The sequence below is a fragment of the Chaetura pelagica genome, unplaced genomic scaffold (genome assembly GCF_000747805.2).
Source record: "Chaetura pelagica isolate M959 unplaced genomic scaffold, ChaPel_1.0 scaffold219, whole genome shotgun sequence".
Taxonomy (NCBI): domain Eukaryota; kingdom Metazoa; phylum Chordata; class Aves; order Apodiformes; family Apodidae; genus Chaetura; species Chaetura pelagica.
The window spans coordinates 2,541,269-2,560,996 of record NW_009954552.1 but is presented as its reverse complement, the minus strand read 5'-3'; the positions used below and the strand labels follow the sequence as shown (position 1 = coordinate 2,560,996).

Sequence of the window (19,728 nt, the reverse complement as noted above, 5' to 3'; positions counted from 1 at the left end):
CCTGCCCAGGAAGGAGTCACCATCCTTGGAGGTATTCAAGAAGTGTGTAGATGTGGCATTTCAGGGCATGCTCTAGTAGCTGAGATAGTAGTGTTCAGGTTTTTGTTGTGATGATTGGACTTGGTGATCACAGAGGTCCTTTCCAACCATGATGATTCTGTGTCATTCCAAGGATTCTTGCCAAGAGCATCTAAGTTCTATCTAAACAACTTGCATATGGCAAAATCAGAAATGTTACAGGCTCAGATACTCTGTGTATGTAGCTATACCTACTGGAGTTGTAGGTTCTCTTTTTTTTCTTGTCTTCTTAGGTAAGTTCACCTTTGCTGGGAAGGCAGGGACATGACATTATAAGTGTTATTTAGTGAGCCTTTAAGGACTGAGGGGTGGCATCACAGAGTGACTAAAAGTACCTGCCCATTGGAGGAGGGTAAAGGATTTCTCATGGTAAGCCTTGTAGTCTCCAAAGGCTATGCACACTTTCAGAGGGTGGTGTATGCTGCACGACTATGCTGTGGTTGCCTATGAAAAGCAGGCCATCTTAGACCAGGGCTACACAAATAGCAAAAGCATTACTTGCACATTCCTTGTGCATTGCTCAGCACTCCTCTCCCTCTGTCCTGATGGTGTAACTGACACCTATGACACGATCAAGGAGGTAGTTGTGATCACAGAGGGAAACCTGCCCCATTACAACACGAAGCACATGTGCTTTTCCCAAGCGACAAATACATGCAGTGCCTACACTGTTCCTGGTGTGGCTCCTGAGAAGACAGATGGAATTGAGGGCTTTGCTGCAAGTGCAGCTCAGTATGAAGTAGAAACACAGCACATCACTTATATTTTCTTTATTGCTGGACTTTTTTTTTTCTTTTAGTAAGTAGGCACGATTCCTTAAAGGTTGAGGTTTTCAATAACAGTAAGGTTTTTCAGGTTTCTTTCTTTTTTTTACTGTGAACAAAAAGATACCTTTGATCAAACTTTTGCCTTATATTACAGTATTTCTGTACAAAAATAAAAGTCCAAAATCAGCTTATTATTAGCTGATATTCTCCAATTTATTTACAGGGTACTGTCAAGAACCTTCATCAAGCAACCAGGTAAGACAGAGAACTTTATATTAAAGCAGTTGCACTGTATAACTTTTGCTTTTTTTAGTCAACTCTGAAGGGCTCTGACCTTTGGCAGTCAGTCTGGATTGGAGAGTCCAGCCAGAATTATAAAAGAGTGATGTCTTTAAAAGAAAAAAATATTAAAAACTTAAGCTGACATTATGCAGTACTGAACTGATAACTGTACTTCCATATTCGGGTAGTCTATAAATATTCTCAGCTACATCTCTCTATAATACAGCAGATACAGAATGCAAACTTCTGCTACTTATATAGTAATACATTTGCAATAGTAAAATCAATGTACGAAAATTTTGGAATTTACTTGTTAATAAAACTGCTTATAAAGTAACCATACAATTGTAACAACTATAACTCTGAACTATTAAAATGTACAGAAAGACTGTTTACACCATTGCACATACTTCTTCCCTTTGCTTCAGAAGACTTGTGAAATACAGAATAAAATTAATCTAATTTTACTGACAGCTCAATAACGTATGCACAATGTGCACATCCATGGAAGCAAGGGGAAACAAAAAGTTGGCATCCATCAGGAAAGCTGCCAGCAGCTGTCCAAAAACATACACCTTGCTCTTATTCCCTCCCCCTTCCAACATGTATACAGGCCAGTAGATTAGTGCAGAATGGATGAATGTAACTTCGTTTTCAGTGTTCTTGAAGGACAAAAAGAATCCTCTTGACTTTTATCAGCAATTTTAGGTCACTACAAGTTGGGTTTAATGTTGTAAGGCACTTATTACTGCTTGTATTGCAGTGGAACAAGTCTTAAGGCATTTGTTACATCAACTGAAAATAATAATGCTTTGGAAAGTTTTGGATGAGTCAGCAGTTCTAGTATGTGACTGTTTCAGCTGATTTTTCCCTCCCCACCCTGTGGTCTTTCCAAAACAACATCTGAAGATCTTTTCTGTGGAAACTCTCATTCCTGGTTAGCTTGTCAACAGATGTGATCAGTATCATCAGGTCGTTTCGAGGCCAAGCAGCGATATGTTCTATTTAGAGGACAGTAGAACTGGTTTTGTTTTCACCTGGAGCTGCCCTGACTTCCATGACTACTCACTGATCGAGAGGTGCTGTAGCGTTTTTTCACGATCATACTGATGTAAGCTTTCATCAGCTTTGCAACGTCAACCACCTGCCAAAAGAGTATAAAGAGCAAAGTTCTCAGTAAGGTAACAGTATATGAATTAATGTCTTTAGACACTAACAACAACTGTCAAGCTTTCAACAAAACCCTTTTGTGGTTAAACAAATAACAATACTCGGCACTTCTGTCATCTCACTATGTCTTCCCTCCAGCTCCACAGGGGTCTCAAAATTAATCTGTAACATCTGCAGCAATTACTTAAATTACTAAGTAGCCTGGCCACAGAAACAGAATTCCTTCTTGCTCTTACCTTACTAGTTTCAAAAAGCAGTTCTCTTTCATCCACCACGATCTTGTAGGTGTTGGCAAGCGGGGCACCGAATGACAAGATATGTTCATACTGAAACACCTCCAGAGGCCTTCCTTCCCCACGCTTGTAGACAGACACTGCATCAGCACTGACCCCGAGCCACAGCTCTTGTGGGAATCCCCCTTCTTTACACTAGAGGAAGAAATGTAAATTAACAGCACAGGGAACCATGGAGCCACACAACACTTAATGTTGAAGTTGTTGTCTGTAACCATTTTCTAAAAAGTGCATACTGCTTGCAGTGCATATTGCTGTGTTCCTTAGAACATAGCCTTTTACACTTCTCAGCCTTGTTTGCAACCCATTGGGTAGCATTCTGTCCCTCTGTATTTAAGGGTTAACTAGTGCATTTAAACAGCTACAGGGCTTGCAAACAGGATTATGCTTTTAACAGCTAACATTTTATTACATCAGCTGTCTGAGCACTGTGGTATTGCGGTACTGTGGTATTTATGGTTTCACTACTCTGCTCTTCATTTCTGTAATGACATCAGCATCTACACAGTATACACTGCAGTTTCTGTGTTCAGGGGGTCTTACTCACCTCTACGTCAAAGAGTGTTGAGCCATAGCCAGGCCATTCCTTAATCAAAGCCATATATTTTGCCATAGCCTGCTCCTGGTTCATCCTCTGGAGTTTTTTCCATTTGTCAATAATACTAGTCCTGCAAGCTGAGACTTCCTCTTTGACCCACATGTCTAACATCTGATCCTCCTCAACCTTCTGTTTGCTGACAGAGCCACTGCGAAAACTCCTCCGCAATGTTCCCTCAAGGAAGCTGGCTCGTTTCTTCTCAGCCTTCTCTGCTGCAGTAAACGTTTTGGTAGACTGCGTGATCCGAGACTTCAGCTTTTGCAAGGGATAGACCTCCTCCATTTCTGGTACAGTGGTATGCAGAGTATAATCTCCTTGAAGGTACTGAAGACGCAAAGCTGCAAGGACCTGGAGGGTTTCTTCAGGAGCAGGATAGTGTCCTCTAATCACTGCTTCATGAGCCTATAAAGGGGAAAAAGGTAGTTTGTCATGTGCTAAGGACTAAGAGAGAAATGGGAAGTAGATTTACTACTAGGCAAACACAGGATCTGAAAGAAATGATCCATTAAATGAATAAAATGGGGTAAATCTCTGGGCAAATTTGTTAAACTGGGTAAGACAGAGTTTACTAGAAGAACTACATGGCAGGTGAGGAACTTGCTAAATGGGAATTACTGTTACTAGTACAGCTTTTACTGAACTCACCTATGTAAGAGCAACTGAATTACTAAAAAGAAAAATAAAATGTAAAGGAGAGAAAATCAGGATCTGAACATCTGACTGGGAGCAAGCCATCTATGTGGAAGGGCATTAGGAAGAACTAGTTATCTGCTTTTGCTTACTGCTATAAGGAGTCTGGCTGTCAAAACAGATGTTTCCAGCCAAACAAGTAAAGCCCTGAGACAACTTTGTAATAAACCTCACCAAGGGAAAACAGTAGATTTTAAATAGGGCTCAGCTAAAATTAATAAAATGTTTGCATGTTATAGTGGTATGTAGCATCAGGAGTTAGACTGAAGCAAGAAGACTCTTTCAAGTCCTAGCTCTTTGCACACTCAGTCAAACCTTTGGAAATGTGCAACAGCTAGGATTTTTGTGGGTTTTTTTTTTTCCATATGGAACTAGTACAGGAAAAATAAACATGCCTCATGCCTGAAGATACAGGAATTGCAAGGAGTTCAGTAAACGCACAGAGATAGCTCATATTCAAGTAAGAGCTCATTCATTTCATAAATTCTTTAGTGTGAGGATGGTGAGACACTGGAACAGGTTGCTCACAGAAGGTGTGGATGCCCTCTTCCTCGAAGTGTTCAAGGCCAGGTTGGATGCTGCTTTGAGCAACCTGGTCTAGTGGGAGGTGTCCCTGCCCATGCAGAGCGCTTGGAACTAGATGATCTTTAAGGTCCCTTCCAACCCAAACCATTCTATGATTTTGGTGTACACTCAGGTTGGAGACAAAATTTTGCCTTTAAACATGTAAGATGGTTTACCTGAGATTGTACACAGGCAGAAGAACAAGCTGTCTTGTGGAAATGGAAGTACAGTATTATAATGAGAAAGCAGAACTGAAAGATTTTTCTTCAACACCTTATGAATTAAAGGATTCAGACTTTAATAGAGACAGAACTAAAGCTGATGACATAAGGGGACTTCCTTAATTGGCTGAAATATTGATGACTGACATCAAAAGCAAAAAATTAGAAAAAAGAGCTGGTGTTAGAATGTAATAAGTCACCTCTTGAAGGTATTGCTGTGATATTAATTGAAGGGATCGAATGCACCATGCTTTATAACTGAAATACTATTGGTTTTGGGAAGACAAAATATTTGGCTAAGCACCAGCCAGCACAAAATCCTGCATGAAAATAATCTGCTCCAGTCAATGTGCTTGCTCTAATTTTTAATACAGAAAACTATCTAAATCTACCTCTTAAACCACTAATATAATGTAAAATATCTGATGCAGAGCACTCATGGATTTTCTTCCTACTGTTTACACTTCATGTAATACAGGCTCTGTAAGGAGACCTTTGGTAGACTCATGATGTAATATGGTGCCTTAAAACCTGAACTGTGAACAAGGAAGAAAAACTCCATTACTTTGAAGATGTTGCTGATCCTGTGGAAGGAAAAAAGGCTTTGTAGCTATGAAGACTGAAATATGTCAGTTCTTGATCACATCAGGCATGCCTGCCAACAGAATGTCAGTATCTTAGCATTGCAAATAGCCTTACATAGAAATCTTTATCTGTCTCTAGTGCCCACCTGAAAGAAGCTGTCCACTGGAAGAATTTTTAGCCCTTTGCAGTGTAGTAGAAAAGGAGGTCAATCAACAATAGTACATGCCATCAGTGAGTTTCTGAGTAACTATGGGACTTCATAAAATAGAAATCCAACTGCTGATGCATTTAGTTTTCATTAAAATCAATTTCACTTATGTTTTGCAATACGGCCTCATTCTGAACTCAGCACATTCATTAAATGGATTTATGTTCAGCATAGCTGTCTTACAGTCACTGCTGAGACTGGACTGTTTTGTTTTTTTATTATGGTGCCTATGAAATACCGATCAGTTTTTGAAAAGAGGAAAAGCTATTCTTTAATTAGCTCTGTACAGTTGCCAACATGAGTCTCTAATAATTAATTTGCTTGCCAGTTACACATTTTTCACTTCCTTATGAAAATGCTTTCATAAGAGCAAACTTAAAAGCAAGTATTATCCTCTTTTTTGTTATCCAGCTTAGACCCAGCTATCCCATTTTTTACCACTCTACGTAAAGCAATTTGAAAGTAACACAGAAGAAAACTCTAAACACTAGGTAAATCCTATATGCCTCACTTATGTCAGGATAAGTCTGTTTTGACCATGGAACTGCTTTCTTTGCACTTGATGCTTGAGTGGTAGCAGTGCATTCAGTTAACAGGAGCAAAATCTAAACTTCCTGTGTGACTAGATCTCTTACTTTTTTCTCTTCTTGAAAGTGCCTCAAAGTAGAACCTCATTCTTTACCTGCTCAAACATAAAGGCAAATTCCACACTATCTTTTGGGACGTTTTCTGTGTCCAGGAAGCAGTAGAGCTTGAAGTAGAACTTCCAGTGCATCTCCCCAGCTTCAGCAGTAGCAGAAAGCCTGCAAAGGTGTGTGGAGAAGGAGAGAGATGAGATGTGTGAAATCAAACTCCTTTTTAAATTGACACCTGAAGAATCTAAGCAAGGCATCAGCTGAATTTTGCTTTGTTACACCTGCTATCAATCTGGTATTGTTGACAGAAGCTAACTTTTTTCAGTGGTATACCTTACTGGTATCATTTGGAAATATTTGTATGTATATATTTACATGCGTGTGTGTGTATTAGAGCCTACAGCAAATTCAAGGATTTAAAATGTTGACTCAGTTCTTAGTCAATTGTTTCTAACCTGAATTCTCTTAATAAACTTTTATTTGTGGCTCAGGTGTTGATAAAAACAACAGTAATAAGTCTTGTCATAAATGTAACTGCACAACACTTGAGACATTCCTTTTTACTCTCCCATTGTTATATGTATAAAGGAGGCTGATAGCCATGCATATAGCAGAAGGATGACAAACAGCTATTTAGGCTTGTACTGTGGTATGAGTGTTTTCATTTTTACTGGTAGGAAATGAGATGCTAGGCAATGGGTAGTCGAATGGTAATGACTGCCTGGAGTTCAGTTCTCCCAGTACAGGAGCAGCCACTATGCTACTAATGGTGGAAAAATTTGTAGTAGTAGAAAAGAAAATGTGGAAATAGTGATAATAAATATTACTCTACTAGTGTCAAGACAGAGTAAAACTGAACACATGTGAATAGGTGGCTCACTGATTCCTTAAAAGAAAAAAAAAGAAAAAGGTGCTTTTGTTCCAGAAATGGTCATGTGTGTAATTTAGCTGCATCATCACAAACAAGCAAGAGAAAGAAAATTCAGCATTATTGACATTGGAAATGCATTTAATTGCTACTTATTGGAGTGGTGAGAGAGAAGAAGAGGCACACTCACTTTTCAAACTTTGCCAAGACATCAGCCACAATGGTTCTGCTTTCAATCGCTTTATCAGTAGTTCCATTGTACTCAAACAAAGCAAACATATTTCTGCTATCCTCCATGGCCAAGCCACGAATTAACTTTTCAACCACCTAATGAAAAACAGCACAAGAAGAAAACCATAGCATGGAAAAGCAGCACGACAGAGTAGAACAAATAACGAGAAGAAAATTGGGAGCTAGGTTTTACATTAGGCTAAAAAAGTTGCTAAGATGTTTTCATCATCAGTATTGATTGTTGTCAAATTCCACTTTAAGTTTTAGACTAAATACATGTGCATGCCATCATCTGGTCAGATATAAAACCTGTACTTCACCAACTCAGCAAGAGTCTTCCAGCTTTAGGAAGCAACTTCGCTGTCATACACACCAGTATCTGCAGAAGTTATTTGAGTAATGCCTGTAACTGAATTGCTTAGTCTTTCCTGTAATTTTTCCTCTAAGAGGGAACTATAGTTGGGTAATCCTCTGCAGAATAAATACAGTTTTCATAGCAGAAATTTCTTCAGAACATGATGGGGGGTTGGAGGGACAGCTCTGTTAGCCTTCCCTCTCCTTAAATGAGAGACTGGTAGAGAAAACCCCAGCACTTCCAAAGTTCGACACTATTACTGGCAGTAGCTGGCATGTAAAGCAACACACAGTTTTTGTGCCAAAGCTGTTCTGTCACCACTTCTCACCTCTCCAGCTGTAGTGTGTGAGTTGATTGTAATCTTACAGGAGCCCCCACCATGGCAATAAACTGTGGATGTCATTTCCTGCCGGCCGATCAGAGCTTCTATTTCATCCCGTGATGGCACAAACTCTCTGCATTTGGTTTTCTTCAGAGATTCATAAGTAAAAAGTGCATATTTCTCCATTTCAGTTCCTGGAAACTGGTCACGAATCCTGTGAGACAAATATTACTACTTTAGTCTGCCAGACTGTGAAATAGTAAATTTACTTATTTGAGAATGAATTTCTTCTCTGAAATTAGGTCTGTACACAGTGAGCTGTTTAACTGACACCCCCAGAGGCTTATCTTCAGTGTCAAGGAAAGTGTTCTAACTTGTGATTTTCTGTGGGATAACTTAGATGGGTTTGTTCTACAAACCTAATGGAAAGTAAAAGCTGAACTACCTTTACAGCATCAAGTACCAGAACCTTGTAAGAAGTCAGATTTAAGAGGTAAGTATGAACATCTTGTAATCATCTCCTTTGTCAACAGCAGTTGTTGAATGAAAACAAAATTGCACTAAGGTTCTTCAGAAAAAAACAGTAAGACATATTTTTGACTGCTTAGTTTTGTGGTAGGTAGTGTAACTTAGGATACCTGATTTCTATTCCTGATTTTCTTAACAATTCTCTCTAGACCTTACTGTTCAGCAGTTTGTATTATGAGTATTCACTAACAACTTTAGTGAACGCAACTCTTAGTTACTGAAAACTACTGCATTAGGTAGCTTTCGGCACTGAGTGTTTCTATAGTATTTCCCATGATAAAATACCAGCTTCTTAGAGCTACTATGGTTTAATTTATGTGAAGAAGTACAGTGATTCATGACCTGCAAGGCATAAAAATATTACTGCAGGATTACAGCAATGCTGTAACATGACTATGCATCTATAATATTGAACTTAACCTACAAACGTATTACCTGCATTTTTTTTTATTAACTGGGAGACCATTTTCTGAACTAAGTTAAATGAAGCAACTGAATAAACGTTGGATTTTTTCACTTTAGGAGTTATATAAAGTGATTAATGCTTTTCAATAATCTTACTTTGGTTCAAAGGTGTATCTATAACAGAAATGTTTTACAAATATTTGTAAAATAATTACATTTAGCAAAGTGATTTACAATTTCCATCCTCTAGCATGAACACAGGCATAACTTTTAAATTACTGAGAACAGTTTGATGTCCTAATGACACACTCTTTGCATTCTTCTGCTTCATCACAGCAAGCAGAGCTCCACATTCTGGTTAGCGCTGAACTGTCAAAAATTATTTATTTAATGGTTGCAAGCATCTTAAAATTAGATTTGCAAACAGGCCTTTCTACCTCAAATCCATCTTCACAGAATCACAGCATTGTCAGAGTTGGGAGGGACCTCTAGCGATCATCTAGTCCAACTCCCCTACTAAAGCAGGATTGTCTAGAGCACATTACTCAGCACTGCATCCAGGTGGGTCTTGAATGTCTCCAGAGAAGGAGACTCCACAACCCTCCCAAGCAGCCTTTTCCAGTGCTCTGTCACCCTCATAGTAAAGAAGTTTTTCCTCACATTTAAATAGAACTTCCTGTGTCCCAGCTTGTGCCTGTTGCCCCTCGTCCTGTCACTGGGAACCGCTGAAGAGTCTGGCTCCATCCTCCCTGCACTCACCCTTTAGATACTTATAGGTATTAATAGGCTTTCCCCTCAGCCTCTTCTTCTCCAGGCTAAAGAGTCCCAGCTCTCTCAGCCTTTCCTCACAAGAGAGATGTTCCAATCCCCCAGTCATCTATGTTGCCCTCTGCCAGACTCTCTAGACTCTGGACTCAGTAGTTCCCTGTCTCTCCTGAACTGGAGAGCCCAGAACTGGATGCAGGATTCCAGATGTGCCCTCACTAGGGCAGAGTAGAGGGGCAGAATGACCTCCCTTGACCTTCTGGACACACTCTTCTTTATGAAACCCAAGATTCCACTGGTCTTCTTGGTGGTAAGGGCACACTGCTGGCTCATGAATAATGTACTATCTACCAGGACTTCCAAATCCTTCTCCTCAGAACTGCTTTCCAGCAGATCCACCCCTAACCTATATTGGTGCTTGGGGTTCTTCCTCCCCAGGTGCCGGACCCTACACTTGCCCTCATTGAACCTCACGAGGTTCTTCCCTGCCCAGCTCTCCAGCCTGTCCAGGTCACTCTGGATGGCAGCACAGCCCTCTGGAGAGTCAGCCACCCTTCCCAGTTTTGTACCATCAGTGAACTTGCTGAGGTTACACTCTGTCCCCTCATTCAGGTCATTGATGAACACGTTGAAGAAGTCTGGACAGAGTATTGGCCCTGGGGGGACACCACTGGTTACTGGCCTCCAGCTCGACCTTGCTCCATTAATCACAACCCTCTGGGTTCTGTCACACAGCCAGCTCTCAATCTACCTCACTGTCAATCTTCCAACATTCTGATGTTCTTTTAGGTGTGTGACACTTCACTCACAAAACTAAGGTAAGCAGGATGAAGAGTTTGTAACAGGTTGGTTGCGAACGGGACCTGGGAGTACTGGCTCAAATCATTTAGGTAACTTTATACAATTATGGAAACACCCTCTTTGGTCAACATTTACAAATTATGTGTTTAGTTTACTAAGATTTTGCTTGATTCTTCAGATGAGAATAATTCCACCTAGATCAAACACCTTCCTTACATTTTTTTTTTTAGATTTGTTGTTTGGCATAACCAGTGCACTAAGTGAACGCATCTTCAAGTCTCACTTCAGGATGTTTAAACACTGTTACAAGTTGTGGGGAAGAAAACAGTGAGTGAAGAAACTCCTCTTGCTGCAGTAGCTCAAAGCTTCTCACCTTTTGAGATGGAACTTGAGATATTTGAGGATGCTGCGACTCGGCAGAAACGTGCAACTCATGCAGGTGAGTATTTGCCAACTATAGAGGTTGCCCACACTGCCAGGATTAGGCACTTTATTGGTCTGCTTGATGAGCTGGCAGTAGAGCTCATCTCGAAGAGGTCGTAAATCATGTCCTGTTTGGAGGATACCTTGGATTATAGGGATGGGATCAGACATAGACTCCAGCTGCTGTAAAGAATTAAATATTTTGATGGCTTCATCCTGCAGAGTTGTGTAGCCTTTGTCTTTCAGCACTACAAAAGAGAAAAAGGGAGAGAGGTGCTTAGACTGAGACATCAAGAAGAAAGCACTCAGGTTTAACATAGGAATTGCTTCATGCTATTCTGTGACCCTTATCATGCAGGATAGTAGAGCGGATCTTTTCCATTTCAAATGTACGAGGCAAACCCATTTTATGACCTATTTTGCTATTGAGAATTGATCCCAATTTAATGAAGTCCCATTTTGACAGTTTCTAACCACATAACTGAAAATGTGTGTTGATTGATCAGTTTGGTTTTTTTTGATGGAGAATCATCCTTCCAGAGCAGTCCACACTGCTGAAGTGTCTATCACTTTTCACTGTCACAAGAAAGTGAAAATCTAATCAGATAATGAGGTAAGGCATGACTGCATTACAGAAAGTGACAAAGGTGCATGGCATCACTTTTGTCTACAGCAGTAGCATTTAAGTTAAACCCAAACAATACTACTGAACTAAATCATTACCATGACACTGCAACTTGCTTTTTGAGTACTGGAAAAGGTGGTGATATTTTTGGACTACAGGTTATTCAGTGTCAGCTATCAACTTTTACAATCTATTTAAAAGCAGTTCTTGGGTTCAAGAGATGGGAGAGATTGCTCTGATGTCTGAGTCAGGCTGACTAACCATCAAAGCACAAAGCAGTACAGACATATAAAGTTTCTAACCTGACATTATCCTGTTGCAGAAAATAACTAGAACTCAACTCAAGTCAAGGCAATAACCACTCATCAGTGCATCTGTGGAGCTACATTTAAGTATGGGAGATTTTGCCAAGACGACTTTTGCCTCAGAGGGAGCTAGCTAGCCATTCCTGTCCATGGGGAATAGAGAGCAACCATACTGCACTCCTGCATGGGATAACCAGTTCAAGTGCCCAGAAGACCAGAACTGTGCCTTGCCACTGTAGAGGAGGAAGAGGTGAAGGAAGAGAAGGGAAAGATTTCTCGTGAGATTTTACTTTTCCTTGTCATTTGAGCAGAAGGATTTTGCTTGAGTTATCAGGATGTCTTACCTGAAATACCTTAATTTTTCATCACCTGTGACCTCCCACCTTCTTCTCAAGGAAAAAACTTTTAACCTGAGCAATACCTTGTTCAATATACGGTTGCAAAGTAAGATAAGCAAATCCAATTAAGGACACCAAATTCACAACTGTCAATAGTTGTGAACCCTTCAAAACAGACTTCTAAGTTAATGACTGAGGCAAGGATATTAAAAGACATGATTACACCAGTGTCAGGAGTAAATGACCCATTCCTTTTTAAAATTATGTCCACTCAAATCTTGTTTCACATAAATCATGCTTCCCATCACAAATGATGGAACTTCCACTTCTTGTGGCTGCTGCAGATGCCCTCATGACATAGGAAGCAACAATAATTTGAGAAGAGGAATATTATTCAAGTATTCTAAATGAATTTGGTTTAGTTGCTTATTTCAGTGAAAGTTTTTTTCATATTCAGTGAAACTTAACTGTGTTGGTGAGGCAACAAACTAGTATTACAGCAGCAATAGCAACCTTCCCTTCTGTAACACCCATGCAGGAGCACCACAAGCCCATGGCTCTGTGCTAGACAAACTGCTATTCTCCACTTCTTGAAATAGAACAGGAAAGCATGCCATTTTGTTTTAAAAATATATTTTACCCTACCGTTACTTCACTGTAGCCCACTGACTAAAAAGTCCCATCCTCTGGTTAAGTCTTTCATAAGGAAAGTGTTTCCATGACTGAAAAACTTACAGTTCAGGTTGATGTCCCCATACGGCAGTGGCAGTAACGGCGAGTGCAACGGATGGTGCGTGTAACGGAGGATGGGGTTTCTCTTATAGATCTGTTCAACCACATCAGCATTCAGGCAGTTTTCCTATTGGAGTGAGGAAAAGGCAAGATTTGGGGTCCAGCATTAACAATAATGCAATGTTTTGTGCCTGCAGGTTGGCTGTGAAGAAACTAGTCATCACTGATAGCAACAGTATTTGGTGCTAAATCCGGCTGTGGGTACTGTGGCTGCCAGGGCATTCTGCAGGCTATGAATGCTCAGTATCTGCTAACCTCAGGCCTTGCATAAGCTTATTTTATCTGTGCAGTAAAAAACAAATGACAGCAGAGTTGCAGGAGACAAAAATTAAAGTTTCATTATTTTTTTGAAGTGTGTTTTCATTTTAGAATAATTTTTACTCCAGTATTTCGTAACTGGAATTAGGACATCTGTATTCAAGTTTTATTTAAAAATGCTGCTCCAGCAGAACTAATTTGCCTTTCCATTTAGAATCTACAAGAGCTACAGAAACAAAATAGTCCAGAAAAACTGCTGCTGTAAACCTGATGCACCTACTCTGACGTCCTAAGTACTGTTTTGACAGTTTTACAGATGCTTGACTACTGTTTTCTATCAATCCTGAACTTCCACATATTTCTGCTGCTCTGAAGAACTGCCTTCATAATCTTGGAATTTAGGGCTTTTTTCTTTCTTTTTTGGTCTCTTCTGAGAATCATCATCCTCTCTCCTGAAAGTAAGATCTCAAGAAAGACATTCTCTGGCTATGCACACAATGTCTCCAACAGGACGACAAAGCAGTAAACATTAATTGAATATGTTTCTCATCAAGCAGATACATCAGATGTTAAACCTCTGCTATCATAGAACAAGAAATGAAGCATACTGAAAAAAAGAATCATAGGAGTCCACATCCTGGTGTGCTTCTCACTGTGGACATAGCAAGACAGGTCCCTGCTAACTCATGAACCTACACACTGTGCTCTACTGCCTGGTATAGCGACCTCTGTCAAGTTACACAAACCAGTAAAACTTGTTACTCTTTTCATGGAAAAAAATCCCACTTGCCCTCCAAGCCATACTTCATACTTTGCTCTTTCACCATTCAGATTCAAGTTCCTTTATCAGGTCAGTGAAAACATTCAGGTTCCACAATTTAGTCCATGTCACTCTGTGATTAAAACTCAGTTTTCTGCTTTATTACTCAATATGGCAAAGCCAACATGAAAAAGATTCAAGCAACTATTCTTTCCCACCTCACGCCCTCCTGTTTGTGCCTACCTTAATATCCTGAATAAGTTGCTGAGTTGGAGTATCAATTGGTGCTTTAGTGTCAATCACATTCTGGATGGCACTTGACCAGCGGGTTGCCTCATTAAGCAGTTTCGTATAGAGACGGTAGCAATGTTTGCGTCCATATACAGTTACATTCCAATAACCTAGTACCACAGTAAAAATTATTAACCATAGAAGCTGTATGCATAAAAATACCCCAACTTCTACCTGAAAACAGCTGCAGTCCCATCACACCCTGAGTGCTGCGTTCTGGATCAGGCGGCAGTTTTTCAGGAGCTACGAAGCTGTATGACTAATTAAGCATCATAGTACAGATGCTACGGTATTAAGGGAGATTCTCTCCTTTAAAAAAAGCCTACGAGTAATCTCAGAGTACAGCCACCATCATGCAGCCTACCATTTTATCCAGTAATCTTTGTAAAAGAGACCATAAGACAACACTACGGAACACTACTTTTCTTTTTCAAATAGAGTAGGGCAAATTTGGCTTGCTAAAAGTTAGTTGTGCACTTTCTACAACAAGAAAAATATGACCTGTTTAGCCCATGTATTAAAGAACTTTTAGTAAAATTCTCACGCAATAAAATGATGAAGATGCAATTAAATTAATAAGAAAACTTTTCAACTTTGGTATTCACTTGAAAAATTCTTTAGTTAGCTACCTGTGGCTCGTGGGCCCTACTTCTCTAGTCCTGTCTGTAACAGGAAAATCTGAGACAGTCTTGCCTTCTATGCAAGAGTCTTTCATTGTCTGTGGCACATGTACAAACAAGTATAAAGCATGAACCACCTCTTCTGTAAAAAAGTTATTAATTTCACACCAATGAAGTGGCAACTATGACAGAAAGAACATTTCAGTTCAAACTCTCTCTGCATCGTTGTACAGGCTTCTTGTGAAGCAGGTTCAATTAAAGAAAATCTATTTCATCTTTCACTAGCGAGAGCCTCTTTGAAGTGTCAGTGACCCCAGGAAGATTATACAGGGCTGTCAACAGTTGCTCCTCATTTGCAAACAGCCCCTTCAAGCTGAAAACTAGTTTTGAAAATGCACAGGGGAGCTGACTCAGATGTACTATGTAGGTTAGCACAAACTGGACTCTTACTCTAGATTCTCCTATACTTGCTCCACCAATGTTAGTCCTCAAAGTTCCTCAGCACATAAAATAACGCATGAGGAGAGTGCTACCCATATGCCTTCCCCAGCTCTTTGACGTGTAAGGCTGTTTACACTAACTTAGCAGCAGTGTCAGTCTATGATGACTGGAATGTTGGTGAGAGCAATTTTTACTCCTCCACACAGTACTACCTCCTTCACCCAACAATTCCTGTAAAATGTCTCAGTGATGCAGAAACCTGATTTGTCCATCAAACTGCAACCATATTAATCTTTAAAATATTCTTATGCACTGTTTGTTGCATTACTAGGTAGTAGGTCAGAAGGCAATTGAAAGCATGTTTGAACAAGAGCAAACAATTACCTGTCTCTTTGAAGATTTTTTCATCAGGTGGGACCACTGAGCAGAGGCTGTTTAGGACCAGTGTACCCAATTTCAAAGCATTTTTCTCTGAACTCTTGTAGTAGTCCAAAGAATTGTGTGTCAAAACAAACCACCGCTTCTTTAGTTTTAATGAAGACATCTTCGGGTTGTTCTTTACTTCCTTGTGTAGCCATCCTATTAAAGACAAAATTTCAATCACACTTTTCTTTTTCAAATAGAGTAGGGCAAATTTGGCTTGCTAAAAGTTAGTTGTGCACTTTCTACAACAAGAAAAATATGACCTGTTTAGCCCATGTATTAAAGAACTTTTAGTAAAATTCTCACGCAATAAAATGATGAAGATGCAATTAAATTAATAAGAAAACTTTTCAACTTTGGTATTCACTTGAAAAATTCTTTAGTCAACTTACAAAAATGCTTCTGTCATCATTACAGTGTTTTCTTACATAGGACAGCAGAAGTATAATTTCAGCTGTATTAATTTGTGAGTAAACTCCACTGTATAAAGATAAGGCTCCAACTATGACCCAGATTGTATTGTGGGAACAACCTACTCAAAGCTTAATGAATATTTACTTTGTTGCTGCCCCACTCAGTTCTTACCCCTCACAATGAATTCTTGTCCCTCCACTCTAGTGTCCCCCTTCGACCTCTGCAGCAGGGTTATCCAGTGATGCATCTCTTCAGGAGTGTCAGCATTACAGTGAAGAACACGATTAGCAGTGATGATCACAAATGAATTTGGTCTATGAAAATAAATGAAGATTGAAAAAACCTTTACAATCAACATATGTACCATTTACCTCATTCACCACAACCACAAACTCTATCCATTTTTTGCAATTTATATTCAGACAAACACTGTCCATCTCTAAAGCACTTATTTCAACACCACTAAAGCTAAAAAAAGAAAAGAGCATTTAAGAAGACTCTATTATGCTGGATTCACACCAAAATGTTAGGGCTCTGAATGGTGGGAAAGTTTACAATAAACTACAGCTTGTCCTAGCTCAAAATAATTCTATGGTGAGAAAAATCTCCAATCTTTAACCAGCTTTGGATGTGAATCAGAACTCTATTTCAGGGTCAGATCTATTTAGAGTATCTGCTTCAGCAGTTACATTAGCTAAACCAACTAGAATTTACAAAGGTCTACAGTGAGGCAGCATGTGAACAGATTCTTTTATTTTTAATGCAGTGCAACCCAATTCACAGAGAGTACAATCTATTTTTAATGAGAGTCTGGCTTGTACCCAATCCAACACCAGGATTCACTGAAGCATGAAGAATTAGCCCAAGTGAACTGTGCTGATGGCCCTCTGGATTAGAAAGGCAGGTTTTTCAGTCTAGAAACAACAATTGCTTTAACTCTTTACCATTAGTTTTTTTCATCCTGGTAAACACAGTTTTTAAGAATTGTATCAGATGTAGAAAATGGGAATGATGTAGTCTGGGTCACCCCATGCACAAGAAGCTCCCGGGCCTTCCTTTTACACTTCTTGGAAGAAGGTAACTAGGTAGAAATTTAAGAAAGCTGGATAATATGATATACAGGAGAGAAGCTATAGATGAGCTGTAGCAAGAGAACAGAAAAGGGATAACACTAAGGTCTAAGCTAAGATAGATCAAACTATCAAACAGGAGATTATGATCAACAGTAGCAAACATTCCTGGCTCTACTCCTCTCCTCCACAGTGCAGGAAAATAAAGGAAACTCCATTCTTGAGATTCTTTCTGGATATAGATCCACAGGGCTCTCTGCTCAGCTTCTACCTTTTGAGCTTGCAATAGTGGGTTCATATGTGTCAAAATAAAAATAATCTATTGCCTGCATCATTGAAATTAATTTCTTAATGAAAAAACCCTCCATCACTGATTTAGGCTCAGAGAACTAATAAAAAAAATTTACAAGAAAAAAAACCACAAAAAAAACAACCTATGTGAAAAATTATAGGAGAACTGTAAATTTGTAACTTAAAATTTTGAAAGTTCTGGAAATTTATATTGTATTGTTTAGGAAGCCTGGGCTTATAATCACAGTTAATTGTGCTATCAGTGTCTTGAAAGGCCAAGAACAAGCCAGTAACTCAGCCCAGCTGTTTCACACATGCAGTACAGATAATACCTCACAGCCAGTAACCTTATAACCAGAGTCATAGCCTGACCCCAGATTATTTTTATCTCCCAAAACATTTGTTCAAGAATCGAGAATATCTTGACAGTTATTTTTAATGTTGCATCGTCTTCTTTGTTAAAAGAAATTTTTATTCTGAGAAATAATTCTCATCTCTGTAGAATACAACATTGTTGCATGAGAAGGTAAACAGAAAATTGTTAAAATTAATTTTTCTGGCTAAAGAAAGGAGAAAAAGAAAAGTCACCAGGCATGGTTTTGACTTACCTATCTGGATTGTCAGCAGCACAGACAGAATCAATTAGTCCTACATCGAGTGTACCCTATAAACAAATATCCAACCAGAAAATAAGGAAGGTGTTTACTATCACATTACTTACAGTACTCTTCTCAGAGACAGGTGAAAGGAGCAGCAGCTTTGATCAAGCAAATTGAACTACATATTCGGGCACCAGTTTCTCTTAACCCGTAAGACTGCTGAGGGGAAAACTAAGAGACTCAGATAAACAAACCCAGTAAATATATCTCCAGTTAAGCCAGAGGCAGCTCAGAAACTGCTCTTATTTTGTACACTTCCAAACCTGCTTGGATTTTTCACCTAAAAGTGCTATCCCAATATAAATGGCATCCTCTCAGGATGAACTCTGAAGCCATGAAGCAGAAGCTTTTACTTCCCTTTGCTTACTACTAGGTTCCAAATTGATCCCATTTAGTCCCAGTGTATGTTGTAGAGAATGATAAATGCAGGATCAAAGAAATCTCAATTTTTCTTCGCTTGGGTTTTAAAATTACTCATTACCTGTATCTTTGCAAACTTCAGACTCAAGCATACACTGTGATGTGACAGGGAAATGGACCAAAAAAACCCACCCAACACTCATTTTTCATCAAGGTGAATGATGAGAGAGGAATCATAAGTCAGACTCTCCTCTTGTCCAGCTGCAGGGTCAAGGACACAAAACCTCTAGACAGCGTCAGAACTACCACTGCATTTAAGGAAACCTAGTATGTGACTCTCAGAAGCTATGGCCACCACAGTGCTCCTTGTTTTCTAAAAATATTTGCTTAGAAAAGTTCTTTGGATTTAGACTTACCACAGCATTCTGTGGATTTGCCTGCTCATCATGCATCTCTCGGATCTCTTGCTCTGTGGACGCATGGACTTGACTCAGTACACTAAACCACTGGCTGTGGAGAGAAAGGCAGCAGTGTAAGTAAAATGTTGCTTCTGCACAAGCCTTCTGTCACCTTTGTTCTGCAGAGATGTAGCAGGTTCTGCAGGTTTTTGAAATTGCTTAAGATTCCTTTTGTCAACATGCATGAAAGCAGCAAGGCTTTATGTCAGTTCAAGTAATACTGGCTTCATACAAGCCCTTTCCAGACCTCCCATCCATACCCTTCTTCCTAAAGACAAATACCTTGTACAAAAACTGGCATCTCTGAAAAACTGGCAGTAAGCACACTGAAACATTTGAGTGCTTAGACAGTATTTATAACACATTCCATGTATTTCATCTGGAAAAAATACATTATATACAGAAAACCTTTAATAGGAAACCCAGCCTTCAGATTATAAATTCTGCTGTGCTGGTAACATGACTGGCGATAGTTTCCTACAATGACACTCCTGCAAAGATCATGCAAGATGATCAAATCCCTAAGCAAACACCTGTACATTTTTCATTCCCTATGGAACACTGGAAAACCCAGTTGCTGGAAGGACCAGTGAAGCTGAACCAGAGCCAATTTGTGCCACCCCAGTAGACTTGCATATATCCACAACAGGAAAACTGGCAGAAAGGCTTCCAGTACTTCAGCTCCTGGTGCTGAGCAGCAATTGCAGAAGCGTTTAATTGCAACCACACCTTCTGCTTCTGGGAAATCTCTACCCTCCTGGCATTTGTATATGATAAAGTTGAACTGCTCTAAGCAGTCCCATTGAAATCTGAGGGCAGAGCTTGGCCTGTTCA

The 19,728-nt window shown here is 39.5% G+C and overlaps 1 protein-coding gene across 1 annotated transcript in view; it reads right to left on the bottom strand.

Moving 5' to 3' along the window:
* Window positions 1-1,982: 1,982 nt before the first annotated feature.
* MYO10 (myosin X) overlaps window positions 1,983-19,728 on the bottom strand; it is a 132,780-nt gene continuing 115,034 nt past the window's right edge. The window contains exons 28-40 of the mRNA XM_010005084.1: window positions 18,853-18,946; window positions 18,026-18,081; window positions 16,228-16,370; window positions 15,604-15,798; window positions 14,111-14,268; window positions 12,793-12,916; window positions 10,740-11,037; window positions 7,874-8,081; window positions 7,150-7,286; window positions 6,139-6,259; window positions 3,138-3,590; window positions 2,534-2,725; window positions 1,983-2,271 (exon numbers count right to left, since the gene is read on the bottom strand). Of these exons, the coding sequence (XP_010003386.1) occupies window positions 2,161-2,271; window positions 2,534-2,725; window positions 3,138-3,590; window positions 6,139-6,259; window positions 7,150-7,286; window positions 7,874-8,081; window positions 10,740-11,037; window positions 12,793-12,916; window positions 14,111-14,268; window positions 15,604-15,798; window positions 16,228-16,370; window positions 18,026-18,081; window positions 18,853-18,946 (2,290 nt within the window). The 3' untranslated portion in view covers window positions 1,983-2,160. The remainder of the gene's footprint in view (window positions 2,272-2,533; window positions 2,726-3,137; window positions 3,591-6,138; window positions 6,260-7,149; window positions 7,287-7,873; window positions 8,082-10,739; window positions 11,038-12,792; window positions 12,917-14,110; window positions 14,269-15,603; window positions 15,799-16,227; window positions 16,371-18,025; window positions 18,082-18,852; window positions 18,947-19,728) is intronic.